Source organism: Acanthopagrus latus, chromosome 18, assembly GCF_904848185.1.
Source record: "Acanthopagrus latus isolate v.2019 chromosome 18, fAcaLat1.1, whole genome shotgun sequence".
NCBI lineage: Eukaryota > Metazoa > Chordata > Actinopteri > Spariformes > Sparidae > Acanthopagrus > Acanthopagrus latus.
Window position 1 is genome coordinate 23,171,804 of NC_051056.1, and position 23,655 is coordinate 23,195,458.

The 23,655-nt window shown below is 38.6% G+C and overlaps 1 protein-coding gene across 8 annotated transcripts in view; it reads right to left on the reverse strand.

Annotated features, from left to right (window-relative positions):
* Positions 1-100: 100 nt before the first annotated feature.
* Positions 101-23,655, reverse strand: part of LOC119007325 — a 31,515-nt gene continuing 7,960 nt past the window's right edge. For 2 of the 8 annotated variants that reach the window (XM_037076919.1, XM_037076918.1), the window contains 15 exons: positions 18,139-18,405; positions 11,947-12,030; positions 11,658-11,744; positions 11,197-11,280; positions 10,023-10,091; positions 9,766-9,870; positions 8,904-8,972; positions 8,567-8,653; positions 7,547-7,615; positions 7,210-7,296; positions 6,190-6,258; positions 5,853-5,939; positions 4,647-4,721; positions 4,262-4,345; positions 106-3,416 (listed from right to left, as the gene is read on the reverse strand). In XM_037076919.1, coding sequence (XP_036932814.1) covers positions 3,342-3,416; positions 4,262-4,345; positions 4,647-4,721; positions 5,853-5,939; positions 6,190-6,258; positions 7,210-7,296; positions 7,547-7,615; positions 8,567-8,653; positions 8,904-8,972; positions 9,766-9,870; positions 10,023-10,091; positions 11,197-11,280; positions 11,658-11,744; positions 11,947-12,030; positions 18,139-18,405 — 1,398 coding nt within the window. In that variant the 3' untranslated portion in view covers positions 106-3,341. Of the gene's footprint in view, positions 3,417-4,261; positions 4,346-4,646; positions 4,722-5,852; positions 5,940-6,189; positions 6,259-7,209; positions 7,297-7,546; positions 7,616-8,566; positions 8,654-8,903; positions 8,973-9,765; positions 9,871-10,022; positions 10,092-11,196; positions 11,281-11,657; positions 11,745-11,946; positions 12,031-18,138; positions 18,406-23,655 lie in introns of all 8 variants that reach the window. The other 6 variants (XM_037076916.1, XM_037076917.1, XM_037076920.1 and 3 more) reach the window with 6 other exon arrangements.

A 23,655-nucleotide genomic window follows, 5' to 3' on the forward strand; every position in this document is an offset into this window, starting at 1 on the left:
AAAGTTTTATGTGGACATGGCTCACATAAATCTGTTGGTTTTACACTAGGAAAGAGAGCTTTGTGAACCTTTTTATTAAGTCTTCTTGTATAAAAGAAAATAGAAAAAAGACTGATAAAAAAATTAATAAACAAAGCAAAAGCAAGGAATCTTTCAATACAGGATTATTATTCGAAACTTTAAAACCAATTCAAAAGTGCAAATATTCATAAATGTATGTAAATGTAAAAATAATCAAAGCCAGTGCTAATGATAAAAAAATATGTGGAACAATGAAAACATACAGTAAAAAATTACAATGATTAAATATTCATCAACCACACTCAGATATTGAATAATTATATACAAATTTAAATTCCATGAAATCAAATGTATGGTATAGAGACAATTAACTCTAAACCACAATAATTTACTCATAAGTACTTTAATCAAATCTTTAAATCTGTGAAAGTAAACTTTTATTGTTGATGCAGATTCCAGGCAAGTCACATAAAAGGTCAGTTGGAAAAAAATGCCCCCAAAAAAAACAACATTCTGCCTCACACAAACTCTTATTTACTTGCAGTTAGTAGTCTTGATTTTGGCATTTAAAAATCTTAACTTTGATACTCGTTCCTGTGGTTGTCTGTTTTTCTTTCTTCTCTTCAAAATAATAGATTAATTTATTCACCACCACACATGAAACCAATCAGAATGTATCTTCGACTCAGATCATCATGAGTATTTACTGTGATTTTAAACTATGCACGTGTGTTGGTTCTAGACATGTTGGTCATGTGTTCCTTAATATTTGTTGTAGAACTTAGATCACTGTCTACGGCCATTCTTACTAAAATTTGGTGACCTTGCCTTTTACCGACTTGCTCTGAAAACTCCACTGAAATCTTTTATACATGATAACTCTTAATAATAACGTATTCATTGTCATCCCCACATATATACAAGGTACAGAGAGATCATTACTTGTAATAACAAATCGATCAACATTTTAATGCAAAAGTTACATATAATATATAATGCGAAAGTAAAGTACACACATGATTATCATTCAATGGTCAGAATATAGCACAGGTGCACTTAAAGATCATGACATCAAGTCCAGTTTCCTCTGTCTGCCCCTCTTCAACCTGCCTTGACTTGGTGTTTGTGGTTGTGTGAGGAACATGACAGTTCTTTTTGCCGTGTTTATCCACTCCTCATAAACACGTCTATACATACAACCATAGACAAAGGCTGCTCACAAATATAGGCTATCACTGTCAAAACGGTTGACACTCAAGAGGATACATGCTCATCTTACAGCAATGCTAAGTCAATACCTAAATTTGGAAAATCTAGGTTACTACTCGGGGCTATAAGGATTGAGTTCGGCCCATTTAAGACTTCAGCTTTAAGACAAATTTTTCCATCAAAGTAGGAATGACCAGAAGTGGCCAAACATTGTGCATTTAAAGCAGCTGCCGATACTTATAATCAGTCAGTTATACAAGACCTACCAATGAGAAAACTAATATGGAGAAAGCATGATGAAAAAAAAACAAAAAACTGTTGTCTTGATATACATTGAGAGTAATGTCAATGATACTAAGTACAGCAGGAGTGACATGATGTGCTTATTTCTTCAGAAGATGTTATGACCAAAGGTTCTCTTAAACTCTTAAATTACTTCCTCCAGAAGTTCTACATTAAAAAGTCTTGCAGCCCTGATATACTTTAGCTTTTCATGTATGAAGAGCATCTTTTCTGTTTTAAAAACCTGCTGAACTGATGGAGTGCAATGGAACATTATTTTTGTTTTGTTTTGTTTTTGTTTTTTCTAAAATTGTACCAGTTTATTATCATAATTATTTTAATTATTTGTTATTTGTAATTATTTGCTGGAGTGGGCCAGAAACTTGAAACTTTGCCCATTGACTGGAAATGATGTGCATCAACATTTATCAAAATATGAGCCCAGTAAGCCACATTGTGGCGCTGTAACTAAGGCTTGAAAATGCGTTTTTGGGAAGGTCATGCCCCTCACACGTAAGTCTGATTGACTTTTGACAATTTGACACACAAGTCCAGCTCCATGTGCTCTACAAAGATTTCGTGCTAATTAGCATGATGTAAAAAACAGTAAAATGAATAGAACTTTTGAAAGATTGACTCTATCAGCACTACTATAAATGAGCCAGATTGGTCTAAAAACATGGCCGCCACGGACTAATGTATTTTTGCAATGGGTGGAGCTTATAAATGATTTGCCATAATTCCAACTTTCGAAAACTTGGTGGGTAGGTTCACAACTGTACTGGGAATCTGCCTACCAAAACATGTAGAGGACCTATAGGGGGCACTATAAATGCTACACATGCTTATCTCAAAGACCATCAGACAGTATTATCTAATATCTTGAGTGCCATGTTGATAGGTGAAAGCAGGCGTGGCCTATCCGTCATTAACCATCATTGTTTGCGTTTTATCAATTTATGGCGAGCTGGAAGGACCCAGAGACACGAAACTTGGTATGTTGAGTTTAAATGATGTCTAAATGCTGCTCCAAAAATATTATCCCAATCCGTCAGATGGGGGCACTATAACATAGGGTGTGAAGTTCGAAAGGCTCTCCCCACCAAGCCATAAGTGCTATTGACTTGAAATTTTTCATACATGTCCTCTTGATAGTCCTCTACAAAAAAGCCTCTTGCACCATGAAAGCTGCTATTACAGATTTTTTGCTAATTTGCATAACATTAAAAACAGTAAAATGAATAGAACTTTTGAAAGATCGACTCTATCAACACCAAATATGCTCCACAGCTTCGGGGGATCTCGTCTTGTTTCTTTCCGCTTAATCCGTGACTTTCCAAATTTCGAAATCCAAATCCAGTTTCACACAATGGGCATATGATAATGATTGGCCATAACTCCCACACCCTTTCTCCTATCATCACAAAACTTGGTGGGTAGGTTCAAAACAGGACTGTTAGTCTGCCTACCGAAGCATTTTGAGCTCGACCTATAGGGCTATAAATGCCATTAGCGTGTACCTGAAAACCAAATTTGGAGAAATCTGGGGCTTATCAATAGGTTGCACAGAGCTTTGAGGAACACAGCGACCAATGTCAACGACTGCAGAAGATGAGGGTCAGGGTGGCCGGTTTGGGGTGAAAGGGGTTAGGACCCGCAGATTGCCGCTTGCGGCTATATTTACTGTTTTTGCAATTGTAATTCCTTACTTTACTCATTACTTAAAAAAGTTATCGGATTACAGTAAAGTTGGGGCACCATCATGCATATGAGAGGGGAGCAACAACAACACAAAAACAACTTATTTCATGACAATCATAGAATGTTATTCATACTCTTGAAAGTAGTCTGCCAAAGTCATTCATAAACTGCTGAATGCGTTGAAAAAGTCCCCTGATTCGGACCTTCAGGAAGAAACACAAAATTAGTGATTATAAAAGTCTGAAATTCTTATTTTGTGTTTGTCTAGATCATGTCTTTGTGTTGACATTCATTAAAAGGACAGCGACAAAAAGAGGAAATTGTCTTGTGGGAAGACTGTAATTCTGGAACACATCAACCTTATTTGTCGAAGCTGGTTGACTGAAGCCTCATATTAGATTCAACTGAATTTTAATGAAGAGCATGGACTGTAGATTTTGTTCTCCATCATCAATGTTTTTTAGAAAGGGATCTTTAATGGACAACATTACAGTAAGCAAAACATTTTCCAAAGTTCACATAAGCATGTGGTTGTAGCTGACTGTGCATTCAGCCTCAGAGGAGATGGAGCTCTGATGGCAGAAGGAACAGGCTGAGCCCTGAATGGAATGAGCTACTTAATACTACTTCTTAATGAAGTAGTTACATACAATTAGAACTGCTGGGGCCTTCTTTGTGTTTGTCTGCACAGTGTTTTTGTGTGAACATTCAGTTAAAGGACAGAGACTAAATTAAATCTAACAATGAATTTTCTACAGAGACAACTGTTATTTTGAAACACATCCTTGTTTGTGTAATCTGGATGACTGAGGCCTCATATTATCTTCAGAGGAAATTTAACAAAGATTTTTTCACAAAACCTAGTATATGGATTTTGTTCACCATCACTAAAACTGAAAACACATTTGGAGAAGGAACTTTTAATGGACAATAGAACATGGGGAAGGATTACTGTAAGCAAAACCTGTTCCAAAGTTCACATGAGCATCTGACTATTGTTTTCAAACAGATTAGAAAAACTGTGGACCTGTCCTTTAAGAAAACCTACCCATGGTGATGACTGGACTGGAACTTGGACTTCTGAAACCCTGTTGCTGTACAGGTCATCGTCAGAATCCTCGTCAAGCTGTTGCTGGTGTACAGATACAATTAAGAGAGGAAAATGTACATAATCGACAAAATTACAAACAAACCATTCTATAGCACACACTGACTGTGCATTCAGCCTCAGAGGAGATGGAGCGCTGATGGCAGAAGAACCAGGCTGAGCCCTGAATGGAATGAGCTACTCAATAAAGTAGTTACAGACAACCAAAACTCAGCCGACAACATACTCATGCTATGACAAAAAAAAATAATAATAAAAAACTGATGACTGGACTGGAACAGGGACTTTTGTAAGATTACAGTTACTGTCCTTTAATAGAACGTACCGGTGGTGATGAAAGGACTGGAATGGGGAACCTGTAGACGTACAGGTCATCATCAATTTCCTCATCAAACTGTTGCTGGTGTACACATGTAAGAGAGGAAAATGTACATATTGCACATAATTCCAAATAAACCTTTCTGTTGAAACTAGAGCTGAAACAAATACTCGGGTAACTCGAATAATTCGATTACAAACAGTTGTCGAAGCAAAATCTCTGCCTTGAGGCATCGGTTAATTCCATTCACCCGCACTACGTGGCCTGCTTAGATCAGGGATCATTTTTCCACATGGACTGTTATTGCGGACACACACCACTATGTTCAGAATTGAGTTGGCGCGATGGCGGAGAGCCAATAAAACGTCCATAAAAGACAGAAAATATCCAAAGTTTGGGATCATTTCACACTTAAAAAAGAAGATAACAAAGTGCAATGTTTCTACTGTAAAGCAGAGCTAGAGTACCACAACAACACGTCAACAACGATTCAACTTCTGAACCAAAAGCATCCAGTTAACACCAGCTCACCAAGCTCACAGACACAAGCTAACGTGAACATGGATGCTAGCTAATTTAACGAAGCCTACCATTGCTAATTAGAATGTATGGTATTTGTAGAGGCTGTAGCCTGATGTCGGTATGACTAGATATCATGTTAAGATGTGGAAACTAATTTGTGTTAAATTTCAAGAGAGTAATAACCTACACCAAATAACTCCTTTCCACAGGGGTGTTGCAGGAGATACAAACCTTTTTCTATTTTGTCTAAGAAGACAAAATTAAGGTCAAATAGCCTTTAGTTGTATTGCATAGTTTTACATGTTCCACAGTTAATTGACATTACTGCATTGTTATTTATTTGTTTCTGCAATGTCAGCTGACACTTAAATGCACTAAATGGCTACGTTGCATGAAATAGGCTTAGTTTTGGAGCCAACAGTTGGAGTTGGAATAAATACCAGTATGTTTTTTTTCAGGAATAAAAGCCAATTGCTTGGTCTGTTTAACAGGCCTGTCATTTTATAATGATAATCGGTAGCATACTCAATTCCAAAAGTATTGGTTAGCTGCAGCCCTAGTTGAAACATTAACAGAGCACTGAACTGAAGACAGTGTTCAGTTCAGTGTTCAGTTCAGCACTCCGTTAATAACCCTGTTCTTGTGAGATAGATAAGCAAATGTATCCACCAGTTCCTCAAGACATTCTACCTGTGATGATGACAGCACTCGAGTGGGGATTTCTAAATCCATTTCTTCAGACAGCTCACATACAATATCCTCTTCAAACTGGTGGGACTGTACGGACACATAGAGGAGAGGACATTTTACATATGGAGCAAAATTACAAATAAAAGATCTCTTCCCAAACACACAGAACTCATTTAATGCAAAAATATATTAATTTGGAAAAGGAACTTTTAATGGACAACGGAACAGAAGGAAGGATTACTGTAAGCAAGACCTGTTCCAAAGTTCACATAGGAGTCTGACTATTGTTTTCAAGCAGATCAGAAAAATTGTGAAGCTGTCCTTTAAGAAAACCCACCGATGTTGATGAAAGCTCTAGCTCAGGTATACTGTAGTCATACAGGTCATCTTCAATTTCGTCTTCAAACTGTTGTTGGTGTACAGACACATGCAAGAGAGGACACATTACATACTGTATAGAATAACAAATAAAACTTTCTGTTGAAACATTCATTCATCAATCACCCCTGCGTCCATAAGAGACAGAGAATATCCAAAGTTTGGGATCATTTCACACTTAAAAAAGAAGATAACAAAGTGCAATGTTTCTACTGTAAAGCAGAGCTAGAGTACCACAACAGCACGTCAACAACGATTCAACTTCTGAACCAAAAGCATCCAGTTAACACCAGCTCACCAAGCTCACAGACACAAGCTAACGTGAACATGGATGCTAGCTAATTTAACGAAGCCTACCATTGCTAATTAGAATGTATGGTATTTGTAGAGGCTGTAGCCTGATGTCGGTATGACTAGATATCATGTTAAGATGTGGAAACTAATTTGTGTTAAATTTCAAGAGAGTAATAACCTACACCAAATAACTCCTTTCCACAGGGGTGTTGCAGGAGATACAAACCTTTTTCTATTTTGTCTAAGAAGACAAAATTAAGGTCAAATAGCCTTTAGTTGTATTGCATAGTTTTACATGTTCCACAGTTAATTGACATTACTGCATTGTTATTTATTTGTTTCTGCAATGTCAGCTGACACTTAAATGCACTAAATGGCTACGTTGCATGAAATAGGCTTAGTTTTGGAGCCAACAGTTGGAGTTGGAATAAATACCAGTATGTTTTTTTTCAGGAATAAAAGCCAATTGCTTGGTCTGTTTAACAGGCCTGTCATTTTATAATGATAATCGGTAGCATACTCAATTCCAAAAGTATTGGTTAGCTGCAGCCCTAGTTGAAACATTAACAGAGCACTGAACTGAAGACAGTGTTCAGTTCAGTGTTCAGTTCAGCACTCCGTTAATAACCCTGTTCTTGTGAGATAGATAAGCAAATGTATCCACCAGTTCCTCAAGACATTCTACCTGTGATGATGACAGCACTCGAGTGGGGATTTCTAAATCCATTTCTTCAGACAGCTCACATACAATATCCTCTTCAAACTGGTGGGACTGTACGGACACATAGAGGAGAGGACATTTTACATATGGAGCAAAATTACAAATAAAAGATCTCTTCCCAAACACACAGAACTCATTTAATGCAAAAATATATTAATTTGGAAAAGGAACTTTTAATGGACAACGGAACAGAAGGAAGGATTACTGTAAGCAAGACCTGTTCCAAAGTTCACATAGGAGTCTGACTATTGTTTTCAAGCAGATCAGAAAAATTGTGAAGCTGTCCTTTAAGAAAACCCACCGATGTTGATGAAAGCTCTAGCTCAGGTATACTGTAGTCATACAGGTCATCTTCAATTTCGTCTTCAAACTGTTGTTGGTGTACAGACACATGCAAGAGAGGACACATTACATACTGTATAGAATTACAAATAAAACTTTCTGTTGAAACATTCATTCATCAATCACCCCTGCGTCCATAAGAGACAGAGAATATCCAAAGTTTGGGATCATTTCACACTTAAAAAAGAAGATAACAAAGTGCAATGTTTCTACTGTAAAGCAGAGCTAGAGTACCACAACAGCACGTCAACAACGATTCAACTTCTGAACCAAAAGCATCCAGTTAACACCAGCTCACCAAGCTCACAGACACAAGCTAACGTGAACATGGATGCTAGCTAATTTAACGAAGCCTACCATTGCGAATTAGAATGTATGGTATTTGTAGAGGCTGTAGCCTGATGTCGGTATGACTAGATATCATGTTAAGATGTGGAAACTAATTTGTGTTAAATTTCAAGAGAGTAATAACCTACACCAAATAACTCCTTTCCACAGGGGTGTTGCAGGAGATACAAACCTTTTTCTATTTTGTCTAAGAAGACAAAATTAAGGTCAAATAGCCTTTAGTTGTATTGCATAGTTTTACATGTTCCACAGTTAGTTGACATTACTGCATTGTTATTTATTTGTTTCTGCAATGTCAGCTGACACTTAAATGCACTAAATGGCTACGTTGCATGAAATAGGCTTAGTTTTGGAGCCAACAGTTGGAGTTGGAATAAATACCAGTATGTTTTTTTTCAGGAATAAAAGCCAATTGCTTGGTCTGTTTAACAGGCCTGTCATTTTATAATGATAATCGGTAGCATACTCAATTCCAAAAGTATTGGTTAGCTGCAGCCCTAGTTGAAACATTAACAGAGCACTGAACTGAAGACAGTGTTCAGTTCAGTGTTCAGTTCAGCACTCCGTTAATAACCCTGTTCTTGTGAGATAGATAAGCAAATGTATCCACCAGTTCCTCAAGACATTCTACCTGTGATGATGACAGCACTCGAGTGGGGATTTCTAAATCCATTTCTTCAGACAGCTCACATACAATATCCTCTTCAAACTGGTGGGACTGTACGGACACATAGAGGAGAGGACATTTTACATATGGAGCAAAATTACAAATAAAAGATCTCTTCCCAAACACACAGAACTCATTTAATGCAAAAATATATTAATTTGGAAAAGGAACTTTTAATGGACAACGGAACAGAAGGAAGGATTACTGTAAGCAAGACCTGTTCCAAAGTTCACATAGGAGTCTGACTATTGTTTTCAAGCAGATCAGAAAAATTGTGAAGCTGTCCTTTAAGAAAACCCACCGATGTTGATGAAAGCTCTAGCTCAGGTATACTGTAGTCATACAGGTCATCTTCAATTTCGTCTTCAAACTGTTGTTGGTGTACAGACACATGCAAGAGAGGACACATTACATACTGTATAGAATTACAAATAAAACTTTCTGTTGAAACATTCATTCATCAATCACCCCTGCGTCCATAAGAGACAGAGAATATCCAAAGTTTGGGATCATTTCACACTTAAAAAAGAAGATAACAAAGTGCAATGTTTCTACTGTAAAGCAGAGCTAGAGTACCACAACAGCACGTCAACAACGATTCAACTTCTGAACCAAAAGCATCCAGTTAACACCAGCTCACCAAGCTCACAGACACAAGCTAACGTGAACATGGATGCTAGCTAATTTAACGAAGCCTACCATTGCTAATTAGAATGTATGGTATTTGTAGAGGCTGTAGCCTGATGTCGGTATGACTAGATATCATGTTAAGATGTGGAAACTAATTTGTGTTAAATTTCAAGAGAGTAATAACCTACACCAAATAACTCCTTTCCACAGGGGTGTTGCAGGAGATACAAACCTTTTTCTATTTTGTCTAAGAAGACAAAATTAAGGTCAAATAGCCTTTAGTTGTATTGCATAGTTTTACATGTTCCACAGTTAGTTGACATTACTGCATTGTTATTTATTTGTTTCTGCAATGTCAGCTGACACTTAAATGCACTAAATGGCTACGTTGCATGAAATAGGCTTAGTTTTGGAGCCAACAGTTGGAGTTGGATTACTGTAAGCAAGACCTGTTCCAAAGTTCACATAGGAGTCTGACTATTGTTTTCAAGCAGATCAGAAAAATTGTGAAGCTGTCCTTTAAGAAAACGTACCTGTGGTGATGACTGGACAGGAACGGGGACTTCTGAAACCCTGGTGCTGTACAGGTCATCGTCAGAATCCTCTTCAAGCGGTTGCCAGTGTACAGACACATGTACCTTTAATAAAGAATTTTGCATAAAACACAGTCCGTGAATTCTGTTCTCCACCACTAACATTGAAAACACATTTGGAAAAGGAACTTTTATGGACAATAGAACAGGAAATAGGATTACTGTAAGCAAAACTTGTTCCAAAGTTCAAAACCTACCGGTGGTGATGAAAAAACTGGAACGCGGAACCTGTAGCCGTACAGGTCATCGTTAATTTCGTCTTCAAACTGTTATATGTGTATAGACACATGCAAGAGAGGAAAATTTACACATTGCATAAATTACAAATAAACCATTGTATTGAAATATTAACGGCTCAGCCCCGTGTGTTAAAACAACCCATGGAGCTGACACTAGAAATTTGGTGCTCACATGACAAAGGCAACTTCCAGGAATGTGCTCTAGAATATCTTTGATTGGCCAATTCAGTGCCCAGTGCCATGTTTTGTTCAAGCCCTCTGCATTGAATATTTATACAAATAATTTCACTGATCAAACATGTGAGATGTGAGTCATGAGATTCTGGCTGACAAAGAACCAAACATCAACATTTTATTAAGTTCAATGTCACATTTGCAAATTAGTGAAAGGATACGCAGAACAACTTTAAACAACAGTCAGGTGTCCATATGGACATGGAAACAAGCTCTGCAGGCTGTGATCATCCCTCTTCTTAATATTAGTAGTTAAGAGATCCCTTATAAAACACACAGTGGAAGTGGACTGAGCAGTCCTAATATCACCATTTAGTTAGTTTCCTCCTCACTGACAACAGACTGTTAAGCTAAGCCACTAGTAAGCGTCGGCGAGTAACCATGGCAACAGAGGGGCTCAGTAACAGGGTGGTGGGTAACCACGGCAACTGTGGAGATTGAGGAGTTTTAGCAGTTTTCCAGACGTTTTTTTGTTTTGTGTTGAATAAACAACTGTAAAACAGTCAAAGAGAGAAGTTGTTCGCAAATCAATAAATCAATCATAAATCAAGTGTTTTGGACAGTGTTTTTGTGTTGACATTCAGTGAAAGGACAGAGGCAAAAAGAGAGAATTCTCTACAGAGACGACTGTAATCTTGGAATACATCAACTTTATTTGTGTAATCTGATAATAGCTTCAGATGAACTTTAATAAAGAATTTTGCATAAAACACAATTTGTGGGTTTGTTCTCCATCACTATCATTGAAAACACATTTGGAAAAGGAACTTTTAATGGACAATAGAACAGGGGGAAGGATTACTGTAAGCAAAACCTGTTCCAAAGTTCACATGAGCGTCTGACTATTGTTTTCAAACAGATTAGAAAAACTGTGGACCTGTCCTTTAAGAAAACCTACCCATGGTGATGACTGGACTGGAACTTGGACTTCTGAAACCCTGTTGCTGTACAGGTCATCGTCAGAATCCTCGTCAAGCTGTTGCTGGTGTACAGATACAATTAAGAGAGGAAAATGTACATAATCGACAAAATTACAAACAAACCATTCTATAGCACACACTGACTGTGCATTCAGCCTCAGAGGAGATGGAGCGCTGATGGCAGAAGAACCAGGCTGAGCCCTGAATGGAATGAGCTACTCAATAAAGTAGTTACAGACAACCAAAACTCAGCTGACAACATACTCATGCTATGACAAAAAAAAAAAATAAAAAATAAAAAATGATGACCTGACTGGAACAGTAAGACTTCTGTAAGATTACAGTAAGCAAAACCTTTTTCCAAAGCTCACATGAGCACTGACTATTGCTTTCAAATAGAACAGAAACATTTTTGAACCTGTCCTTTAAGAAGACCTACCTGTGGTGATAACTGGACAGGAACGGGGACTTCTGAAACCCTGGTGCTGTACAGGTCATCGTCAGAATCCTCTTCAAAAAGTTGTTGCTGTATGGATACATAGAGGAGAGCAAATTTTACAAATGGAAAAAAATTACAAATAAACCTCATGTTTCTGTTGAAACACTGAACATAGTGTTCAGCACATAAATAATCCTCTTCAGATTAATTTATATGAACCAAGTCAAATACACATGAATCTCCATTAATAACCCTGTTGTTGTGAAATCTGTTCTTTAAGAAATCCCACCTGTGGTGATGATTCAACTTGAATGGGGATTTCTAAAACAATGTCTTCATGCAGCTCAACTTCAATGTCTTCTTCAAACTGGTGCTGGTACACAGATACATAAGAGAAGAAAATGCATGTTGTTGGGACCCACAGATGAAGTCATTCATTGAGGATTTCAAAATGGACTCTGAACTGAACTCAGTGTCCCAGAAGTGTCCCAGGACAAAGGAAACTTCTAGGAATGTGCTCTAGAACATCTTTGATTGGCCAATTCAGTGCCCAGTGATTGCCCCCGTGATTCTGGTTGACAAAGAACCTAACTTCAACATTTTATTAAGTTTAATGTCGCTCTTGCAAATTATTGAAAGGATACATAGAACAACTTTAAACAACAGTCAGGTGTCATTGGAGGAAAGTGATACATTTAGTTTGAAACCAGTTTTGATTGGCCAATTAGATAAAATTAGATAGAACTGAAAGCACCAACAGGCGAGGAGAAAAGCCTGGGCTCTGCTTCTAGCGAATTCCATCCAAAAAAGCAAACCCAGAGAATAGGAGATTGTGGATTTGGCCCATAAGATGTACCTAAACAATGACAGCTGTCTAAATACAAATGTAATTGCAAGTGAACACAAATATATACTTTTATTAATGATCTTTTTTTTAGCCATGTTTTTTTTTACTCATCCTTTACTTTGAAATCTGGAAGGATACCTTTGTGATGCTTTCAGTTAATTACGAGAAATAATGACTGTAAAAGTATTGTATGTTTCACGGGTCTGATTGTAAGACTGCAGTCTGACCCACAGTCAGAGCAGGGTCATTACAATCACCGTAAATGTTGTGCATTTGCACACTGAAAACAAAAAGGTGCAGGTGATTTGACCAAGCAAACACGAACCACAGCTGGCTTGACCACAGTATATTTACCAACCAGAGATAATTTTTTTCCACAATGCTTTATTAAAAACGTAATTAGCGACTACAGATACCAGACTACATTGCGCGTGCACAAAGGGTGGCCACACAGCAGAAATGTACTATGGAAAATGGTATAACAATAACGGAAAGTGTAAATGAGATTTATTATTTTGTTTTGGTTTCCTTGTTTGTCATATTTTCCGTTTTGGGCTGAATATAAGAAAATAAACACCGGTTTTCAATGTTTGGTGCATACAGAAAAGCAGAAAAACAAAATATTGACTTGTTTGGGGTTTTTTTTGCTTGCCAGATAATATGGAAAAATTGAATGATCAGATGATACAAGGACCTAACAACTGCAGTTGATGTCTATATATCGCAGGGCCATTTCTTGCTGTATGGGGACTATGTGGGTGCACCACAATGGGGCCCCCTCAAGTTGGAATTCCGGTCTCAAAATCTAAGGAGTGACATGACAGAAAAGGTGTGAAAAGTACCTGGCCCGCCTAATTGGTCAGATCTGCTCTCTACCAATTGGTCAGATCTGGTGTCTATTGCACCCTGTTGCTATGACGATCAGTACTACTAAAGGCTGGTACACACTGGCCCAACTGTTGGACGTCTAAAGCATAGGAGACTCGGACGAGGTCGGGAACAAATCTGTTCATTGTGTTCAGCTGTGTCAGAAGCTTTCAGAGCCACTCGGATGTTGTCTGCTCAGATTCAATATGCGAAGTCTGAGGAGGTTGGCTGTCAGCCGTCTGAGCCATTGGATAATCTGACTGGCGGTGTGCTAGCGAATCAGCGTGGTGCGTGGGAGGGTCGGAATACTAGTGCACTCCATTCCATCATTTCTTGCTATATTGACTGGCGACCGTCAGCCGAATGCGTCTGTGGTCACCACTACACTACACTCCAGTAGTGGGTTGTTTGTCATGCAACCGGCTGCTTTTTTTCCCTCAATGAGTCTAAGTTCGAGTCCCATGTTTTATTTATTTATTTATTTATTTTTGTTTCGTTTAAAAGGGTTCCATTGTTCTTCTGTGTGAGGAATATTTACTCAAATAGACAGTAAAGACGAGTAAGTGCATTTCATAAAGGTTATGCTTATTTGTGTTATAAATCATCACCGTACAGACATGGTGAACAGACACTGCGGTCACAAGTTGATTTTGCCTTCTTCTGCGACCCAGAGGTGTCTGCGTGTCCACTGTGAAGAGAGAAATAGGTCATACCGCGAGTCACCTGCGTGATTTGATTGGCAGGGTGGTTTGGCTGCCGCGCTTGTGTTTTTGTCCCTCAGTGAATGTGAGCTCAAGTCCCGTAATTTTTTATTTTGTTTTTTTAACTTTTATTTTATTTAGGTTATAGTTTCCCTGTGTGATGCAAGTCACGAGTACGTGTTTTTAATAAAGGTTTATTAGAGATACATTTTCACAGGAAGAGCAACCTCCATTTTCCTGTTTACAACGTCCTCCGTAACAACCAGCAACTTTGATACAGCGACTGAGGGTCAGACACGTTTAATCGAACAGCAGCCCGAACACGTATCAGGTATGTTTTGACCAGAGAAGACCTCGACAAAGCGGCAGATCTGAGGACAGCTACGGCTTCTCTTCCCGTTTTCAACATCTGTTGTAGCTACGGTGACCACAGACGCATTCGGCTGACGGTCGCCAGTTAACATAGCCCCGCGTTAATCCGAAACACCGGACCGCGTGTCATTTCCCGTCAATATCCTCGGGCAGGGTCGGGCCGGCATTTGATCAAGCATTTGTGTGTGTGTGTGTTTGTAATAACTCAAAATAACGACAGTACTTCCAGCTACAAAAGGCACATCTCTCTCCTCCCTCCACGTTGTTTGTGCAGCTGCATGGTTTTACACGTGAGTGAGTGTCCTCGTGCAGAAAACGTGACTTCTCGCGCACGTGACGTCACTCCCCGAGACGCAAGAAGAAAAGCTAAAATAAATATTTTTACTAAGGAAAATGACAAAAATAATAGTAACGCACAGTGATTTGAATAAGAATTTTAATCTGATTAGTGGTTTGGAAGTATTACCTCGTTAGATTACTCCTCACTGAAAACAATTGTCAGATTAGAGTAACACGTTACCAGCATCACTGATTGGATAGTGTAAGTGCAACGTGGAGCTTGAGAACGTCCGTTATAACAGCCCACGTATTAAAAAAAAATGTCGGGTTTAAATCGGGCTCGGGCTCATAATTACAGTTAATGTGTCGGCCGGGCGGCTCAGACACAACGTACATGGGCTGGGCTGGGCTGGGCTGGGTTCGGGTCGGGCTTAATTTTTTTGGGCCAGATCTAAGCTCCAAGTGTAAGTGTGTGCGTATGTTATAAATATTGTACATTTGGGCAATTAAATGCATTTTGCTGAAGGTGCAAATCCTGAAAGTGATTTTACACCATGCATCCTGTCATGCCCATGTAATGTTAGCAAATGTTATTGCATTTAATCATGACATGATTTGGCCTCATTCCCTGAGCAGAGTCCATCTGACAGCACAATGATAATCCACAGGTAATATTGTATGTGCACCAATATAACTATGACAAGGAATTGTATATAGACTGGGGTTTTACGTTTGTGTGCAATGTAAAACATGGACTGTGAGGAACGAGGCTGAGCACTATCAGTGTCTGATTCCGAGTCAGTTTCTGGCTCTGATGGCTCAAACAGGTCAGGCTGGGTCCGTCCGATGATGCTGCTAGCTGACATTGTTACTGTAGGTTACGTCCTTGTACAGTACACGGAGGCAGCTCCCCTCCTGCGCATGGGCGTGGCTCCAGCACCTCTATCTGACACGCCCCCAGCGTTTCACAGCAGAGAGGTGCTTGTTTTTCCATGATTTTGAGACCTAATTTTATATACTTGGCATTTTTTTAATCTTTCAAATTTGACTCATTGGTCAATGACACATGTTTCTGTGGTATGACAAACTCATAACACAAATTTATTTCTGCTTTACACGGACTTTAACACTAGAGCTACCCGCTTATTGCATCTCGCGCAAGCACAGAATGTATGTGTGTAATGTGTGTTCAATGCAACTTGAACACACCGCCCAGAGGTCCAGCTGCCTTATCCGACCACTCTCCAACCACTCTGCCTCTTGTGTGACCCGTTCGTCAGAAAAGTTGCATTGAAACACACCGCTTCGACGTGCTGCCAGCTCCACAGTAGCGTGTACGTTCTGCGCTTGCGCGAGATGCGATAAGCGGGTGGCTCTAGTGTAAAAGACGCTGGACTAGAGGTTTATGCACGCAACTCTCTTAACTTTCGATCAAAACGAAACTTTATTATTTCAGACAAAAACAGCTGCATAATAAACATGCAGCGAGGCATTACCAAACGAACACAGATTACTAGTACTCCAAAACATAAAAACGAGAAACAACAGAAGGAAGTGCGTGGAAAACCAATGCGCACACAGTATTCCCCCCTTCCCAACCACCACGCTGATTCGCTAGCACACCTTTAATCAGATTATCCAATGGCTCAGACGTCTGACAGCCAACCTCCTCAGACTTCGCATGTTGAATCAGATCAGACAACGTCCGAGCATATTTGTTCCCAACCTCGAGTCTCCCAAAACGCTTAGGACGTCCAACGGCTGGGCCGATGCGTTCCTTCCGACATAGACCTCCTCTGCTGTTCAATAATTGCCACGTCACATTACTTTAGGATTGTCTTATGATTCATTTATAATTTTTTGTGTTCTCAGTGTTAGGTCTCTCATGTGAAGTGTGTTAAAAAAACAAACACTAATGCATATTAGGCCTATTGTGGAATATTATGGACTATTGTGGGGCAATGGATTATTATTAACTCTGTTAATATTGTTAACTAGTCAGTTGCAGGCTTTCTTTACCAAATTTATTAGAATACTTATTGTGACAAATTTGCCTACATTCCTACAGTTTAGTTATGATTTTGATGTATTACTTTGTTTTATTTAAAAGAATCATAATCACACAAATTAAAGTTAATTTAAAGTAAACTATACCATATATGACTGTTAGTTCTGCCCACAGAATATAGGTTAAGACCATATCACCAGTTAGGCACAAGTAGTCCACTTTGTAATACCCTGCGAAATATACACAAAAACATTCCTTCAGTGTCACACAGTTCTCATCAGTCATTTATCTTTGTTTATAACTCTAACAAGTCAAACAAATTTCCCCGCCTGCGGGACATTTGAGGATTTCTGATTCTGTACAATGTGTACAGTGTGTCAAAAACTGCTTAAAAGTGATAACTTTGAAATTGGATGCATGCTTTAAAGGGACACTGCAATGTTTAATATAAAAATAGATTATGTTCTGCATTAGTGCATAACATAACTTAATTATATAGTATAAATATTTGCACAGGATCTACTTTGCTTGGTAACCTGAGAAGTAAGTCCTGAATATTTTGGAGTTGCGGACGAGGAAGCAGCAGGGCCATATTCAGCACCAACGGACCAGGATGTTTAAGTTTAAAAATGTTTTACAATTTAAAATAAACACTTTTGAGGAATGCTGCATCAGTTTCATTTGTTGACCTATAGGGGATCCCCATTGTTTACCTTGTATTATCATGTTCCATCAGTTTAACTTGCTTGGATGGGTCAATTTAAGATGTTTGACTTTAATTTGAGAGAGGTTTTCATGCCTCTAGTCTGTTTTCTTCTTAAAATGTAACAGATTGTTGCATCTTTGTAGATCACCTAAAAGGGTTATGAATCAGTCCATCGTAGTTTGACAAAATAGGGGCCCCCAAACAGCATCTTGCATAGGGCCGCCAGAAAGACATAAGCTACCCTGATAAATCATTCCTTTTCTATGGTTTACAGTTGATCAGCATTGACAGGTAAGCCCATGGTGACTGAAGACTGAATTGGGGGAGCTTTGGGGTAATTGGGGAGAGTGGTCTGAGGCAGGAGTGGTTAAGCACCAGTAGTAGTTTATGTTTCATCCTGGGGTTTCATCCAGGATGAAATGGATATATTGGATGAGGATCTAGATCTAAGGTCTGGTCTTGCACATTGGAATATGTACAGATAGGACTTTATCTCTTTATCTAACACCCAACGACTCCGCAGCACAGTAGTACCACCCCTTGCACCCACAGGAAGCGTGATGTTGCAATGCAATTAGAAGCATTACCAATATATAAATAAAAAAAAAATACCTGTATAATGCAGTCAGGTTAAACACTACTTCACATTGTGATTATGCAATATTCTATTCATTGAATAGCCATTTGTTGCCAGGGTTTACCTGCTGAGGTTGATGCAAATGTATGTTCAGGCCAGGCAGGGAAGAGGTCTTGTCCAAGTTTCTCACTGTGCTTTTTCTGCACCTTTCAAGATCGTCAAGAATACTTTCCAAGATTTGGAATTGGTCTTTTAGTTGCCCTTCCTTGAAATGTATGCTTCTATTTTCACTCTTGCTTGTTTTGAGAAAATCACTGCCAAAGTCTTGATCAATTAATATGGACGGGATGTTGGGAAGGGACCGGACCCGAGGTGGAAATCCTGTTTTCACCTAAGAGGCGGGGAGAGGATACGTCAAGCATTAAAGGTGCAGGATTAAGAAGCCCAGGAGAACTGCAGCTAGACCCAGCTCACCTCTTGTTTATAGTATGAGTCTGGCTACAGTCAGCAACAAAACCCACCTATTTAATTGACTAATATTGTTTCCCACAACCTTACCTCTGGAACTCCAGTTGAATCACAACTGTAGCAAGTGATTTTTCAGTTTCATTATTAATTTGGTAATTCTAAATCAAGTCTCTTTTAACCCTAATGAACTTGAATGACAGTGAACAATGTTGTGATGAATAACATAGATTGATTTAATGATGCCCTTTTTGTACTTTAAAAAAGTGGTTCTATCTTTGTTAAACAAGTCTGTTTAGTATAATTCATTTTTTCATTTAATTCATTTTCTTAATGAGGACAGATTTGAATTTAGGAGCAAATTTAATCAGTTCAAGTTACTTTCATTGAGGTTTTATCATTCAAGTTTAAGTCCTACCTCTTAACTCATTCTCAGTAGTTATGACCATGTCATGATCTTTACCACAAGCATCACTGTTGACCTTTTTTTCTCACATTACTTGCTGATTACAAATGGCTATAAACCACATTACAAATGGCTATAAACCACATTTGTTTAGTAAGTACTAGGTTTATACAAAGGTCTTCATCAACTTAGAATTAAAAGACTTTAGCTTGCTTACCAAATACAAATGCCCCTTTTTATTTTATAATGTGCATGTTGCAATGAATAGATCTTTCTAACATGAGAGATAACTTCATTAGGCTTCAGTTGGGAGGTAATGAAACTTCGCATACCTGGGTGACCAATGACACAGAGGCTCTACAATATCACGAGAGTTCAGAGCAGCATTAAGCTTAAAGTAGTAACATTATGTTTTATTTTTTTAACGTTCAAAATCATGTTTTTTTGCTCCGAGTCTTTTTATTTAAATTTGTGCATTGAAAGATGATGTACAAAGTAGATAGATTCAAGAAGATATATGATCAGGAATTACACAGATATAAACAACATAAAACACAACGCCCCCCACCCCCGCAACAGTAATACTGTACTGGTGTACAACCATTTGCATTGTAAAAATTATACAAATTGAATGAGATAAGAGAAAAGAAATAATAATTAATTCAGACAGAACAGCGTGATAAATAAGTCTTAGAGAAGGAAGTAAAATAAAATAAATAAATAAATTAAATAAATAAATAAATAAAAATAAATAAATAAATAAGTAAAAGAATACACCCTCTTGTAGAGTAACGAATCTTCTCTAGTACCAAATAGTGTAGGAGATCATTGATCCACATCTTAAAGGTTGGGGGAAATTTCTCCTTCCACTTAAGAAGTATTAATCGCCTAGCTATAAGAGACGCAAAAGCTATCATATTCTGTGCCCGGCGGTTCAGGTGAGTGTCTTGAGGGATTATTCCAAATATGGCAGTAATTGCAGAAGGTTCAATAGGTACTTGTAAAACATTTGAAAAAGTTTTAAATATTGACTGCCAAAAATTGCCTAGTTTTGAACAAGACCAGAACATATGCAAAAGGGTGGCTGGTGCTTGCATGCATCGATCACAAATGGGGTCGATACTAGGTGTAAACTTTGCTAGTCTCACTTTTGACTAATGAAGGCGATGCATGACCTTGAATTGGATAACTGTGTGTCGTAGGCAGATGGAAGAGGAATGTATTCTGTCCAAAGCTTTTTCCCACATCTCCTCAGAAAGTTCAAGCCCCAAATCATTCTCCCATTGAGTCTTTAATGATGTCAAAGGCTCCAAATTGTATGTATTTAGTAAGGAATATATCTTCCCAATATTTCCTTTGGAGCCCGAATCAAGCTTCAGAATGGAATTTAAGAGAGTATTGGGTGGTTGAGATGGGAATTGAGTAAATGATGTTGATACGAAGCTACGTAGCTGCAAAAATCTAAAAAGATGAGAGTTTGGGATGTTAAACTTAAGCTTCAGCTGTTCAAAGGATGCAAAGATATTATTGACAAATAGATTCTCTATTGTGGTGACTCCTCTATTGGCCCATTCACGAAAAGTACTGTCCATGATTGAAGGCAAGAACTGGTGTTTTTTTGCTATAGGAGCACAGGTCGGCAGATCCCTGAGAGAAAAACTTCGTCTGAACTGTGTCAGAATTTTGAAAGACTGTTTCACAATTGGATTTGAGGTGAGTTTAGATATGGAGTCCGAAAGGGGGAGTTTTGAGCATAGAAGTGAGTGTAAGGAAGTATGTGGACAGGAGGAGTTTTCCATTTGTAACCACTCAGGAGTATTGTCACCAGATGGAGAGGCCTTCCAAAACAGCATAGATCTAATATTGGCGGCCCAGTAATATAACTGGAAGTTAGGAAGGGATAATCCTCCATACTCGCGACGCTGTTGTAAAATCCCTTTCCGTATTCGGGGGGTTTTCTTGTTCCATATGAATCCCGACACTAAATTGTCCACCGACATAAAAAAAGATTTAGACAGATGTAGGGGAATACATTGGAAAACGTACAGAAATTTGGGCAAGACATTCATTTTAATTATATTAATTCTGCCTCCTAGTGACAGGGGGAGTAAACTCCAGCGTTCCATATCTTGCTTGAGGTTAGTCAGTAGTGGTGAAAAATTAGCTTTGAATATGTCTTTAAAGACATGCGTTATCCAGATTCCTAAAAATTTAAATTTTTGTGGACTGACCTTAAATGGGAATAAACCAAAATCGATTTGCTTAGCCGCTATATTCACTGGCATAATTTCGCTCTTTTGTAGATTAATTTTGTATCCCGATATTTTGCTGAATTCTTCAAGCAAGTCAAGAGTATTTGGAAGACTAGTTAAAGGATAAGACAAATATAAAAGCATGTCATCAGCGTATAGGGACACCTTATTATTCGAGTTATATCTCTGTATTCCCTTTATATTGATTTCGCCACGTACCGCTGACGCCAGTGGTTCAATCGCAACAGAATTTTAATCCAAGAAATGAATTTTTCACCAAAACCAAATTGTTTCAGAGTGTAAAAGAGATAATCCCACTCCACCCGATCAAATGCCTTCTCGGCATCAAGCGATAGTAATATTTCTGGGACATCAGGTGGAGTGGGACCATAAAGAACATGTTAAAAAAGGAGTGACGACCTTTAATAAAGCCAGTTTGATCGTCCGCTATAATTAAGGGCAAGACCGCTTCTAAGCGGCAGGCCAGCATTTTGGAAAGGATTTTACTGTCTACGTTTAATAGTGAGATGGGACGGTATGAGCCACAATTTAGAGGGTTTTTATCTTTTTTAGGAATAAGAGAGATGGTCGCTTGTCGCATAGTTGGAGGAAGAGAGCCAGTGAGGAGCGACTCCTCAAAAACAGAGAGCAGAATAGGGGACAGCTGGTCTGCAAATTTTTTAAAGAATTCGCTTGGGAATCCGTCGGGTCCTGGGGATTTTCCAGCTTGCATGAGTTTAATGGCATTCATGAGTTCCTGTACAGAAAACGGTTTGTCTAGTTCAGATGCAGTTTGGTTATTGATTGTGGGGATATTTATTTCACTGAAAAAAGACTCAAGTAGAGCATGCTCGTCGAGAGACTCACTATCATACAGCTTCGAGTAGAATCTGTGAAAACATGAATTAATCTCAGAGTGATCCATATGTTTAGTACCCAGTTCATCGTTTATCTCAGTTATCGTTCTATCCACAGTTTTCTGGCTGGATGGGAAAGAATTTTCCCTATTTTTTCCCCACTTTCGTATATTTTACTCTGTGATTTATTTATCAGATTTTCAATGTGTCTCGTTGATAGCAGATTGAACTCAGTTTGAAGAGTCAATCGCAATTTGAATAAATCATCTGACGGGGTGGCAGCAAGAGTAGTATCTAATTTAAGAATATCATTTGTTAGCTGCTCGAGTTTCATATTGCGGCGCCTTCTTTGCTGTGCGCTGTATGATATTATTTGCCCTCTTAGATATGCCTTCATGGATTCCCACACTGTTAAATGAGACATTCCGGGGGTCTGATTATGCTCGAGGAAGAGAGTTATTTCAGAGGAAATAAATTTAACAAAGTCTTCATCTGAAAGTAGTAAAGTATTAAGTCGCCAAGGGTGGTAGTTGGCTTGGGAGATTGGTATAGATAGAGTCATCAACAGGGGAGCGTGGTCTGAGATAACTATGGCTTGGTACTCACACCCTCTTAATAGTGAAAGAAGGCTTTTGTCCAAAAAGAAATAGTCTATGCGCGAGTATGTTCCGTGGACTGGAGAGAAGAAGGAATAGCCTCTAGCCATAGGATTCTGAAAGCGCCACACATCAGCTATGCCATTCGTGTTAAGAAAAAGCTGCAGTTGAGATGCTGCGATGGATTTGGATACATTCCTAGTCGAGCTGCGGTCCAGAGTAGTTGATAAGCTGCAGTTCATATCGCCTCCGAGGATGAGATGATGTGTATCCATGTTGGGGATTTTAGCAAAGAAATTTATAAAAAAGGAACTGTCATCCCAATGTGGTGCATATACATTAGCTAAGATGACTGGTGTGTTATACAGTCTGCCCACCACAATTACATAACGCCCAGAGGAGTCTGTTTCAACCTTTGACATTACAAAAGGGGTATTCTTATTAACAAGGATGGCCACACCTCTAGATTTGGAATGAAAATTAGAATGATATGATTGCCCGATCCATCCACCCCTGAGTCGAAAGTGGTCAAGGGTTCGGAGATGCGTCTCCTGGAGAAAGGAAAATCCCACATTTAATTTCTGCAAATGAGTCAGCACTTTCTTTCGTTTAGAGGGATGATTTAAAGACTTGACATTCCAACTTATAAAGGTTACGTCACAATTGGTTAATTTGTTTGAGAAGTCCGTGTTAGCCGCAGCCATGTTCAAGAAAGGGGAAAGATTGGCAGTGCACTAAGTCTGCCTGTACTTGTGTCTTCCAAAGTACTAAAAGGACCTTTAAAAGATAAATAAGCAATGAAACAAGAGAAAAGAAAGAAAAAAGAAAAAAAAAAAAAAAAAAAAAAAGATAATGTGAATGTAAACCCAGGTACAGTAATTCCCCAACACTCACCTGAAAGAACAAGGTGAATCCCAAACCCCTCGCAACAATATCTACACATTTAAGCGCTTGTGTGAGGACGCACTAGCAGCACTAGAAGAACAAGCTCCGCTGTAGAACATAATTTTGTAGTAGGCACCTTAGAAAATAAAATATTTCAATCTTTTTCTAAAGAAAAAAAAA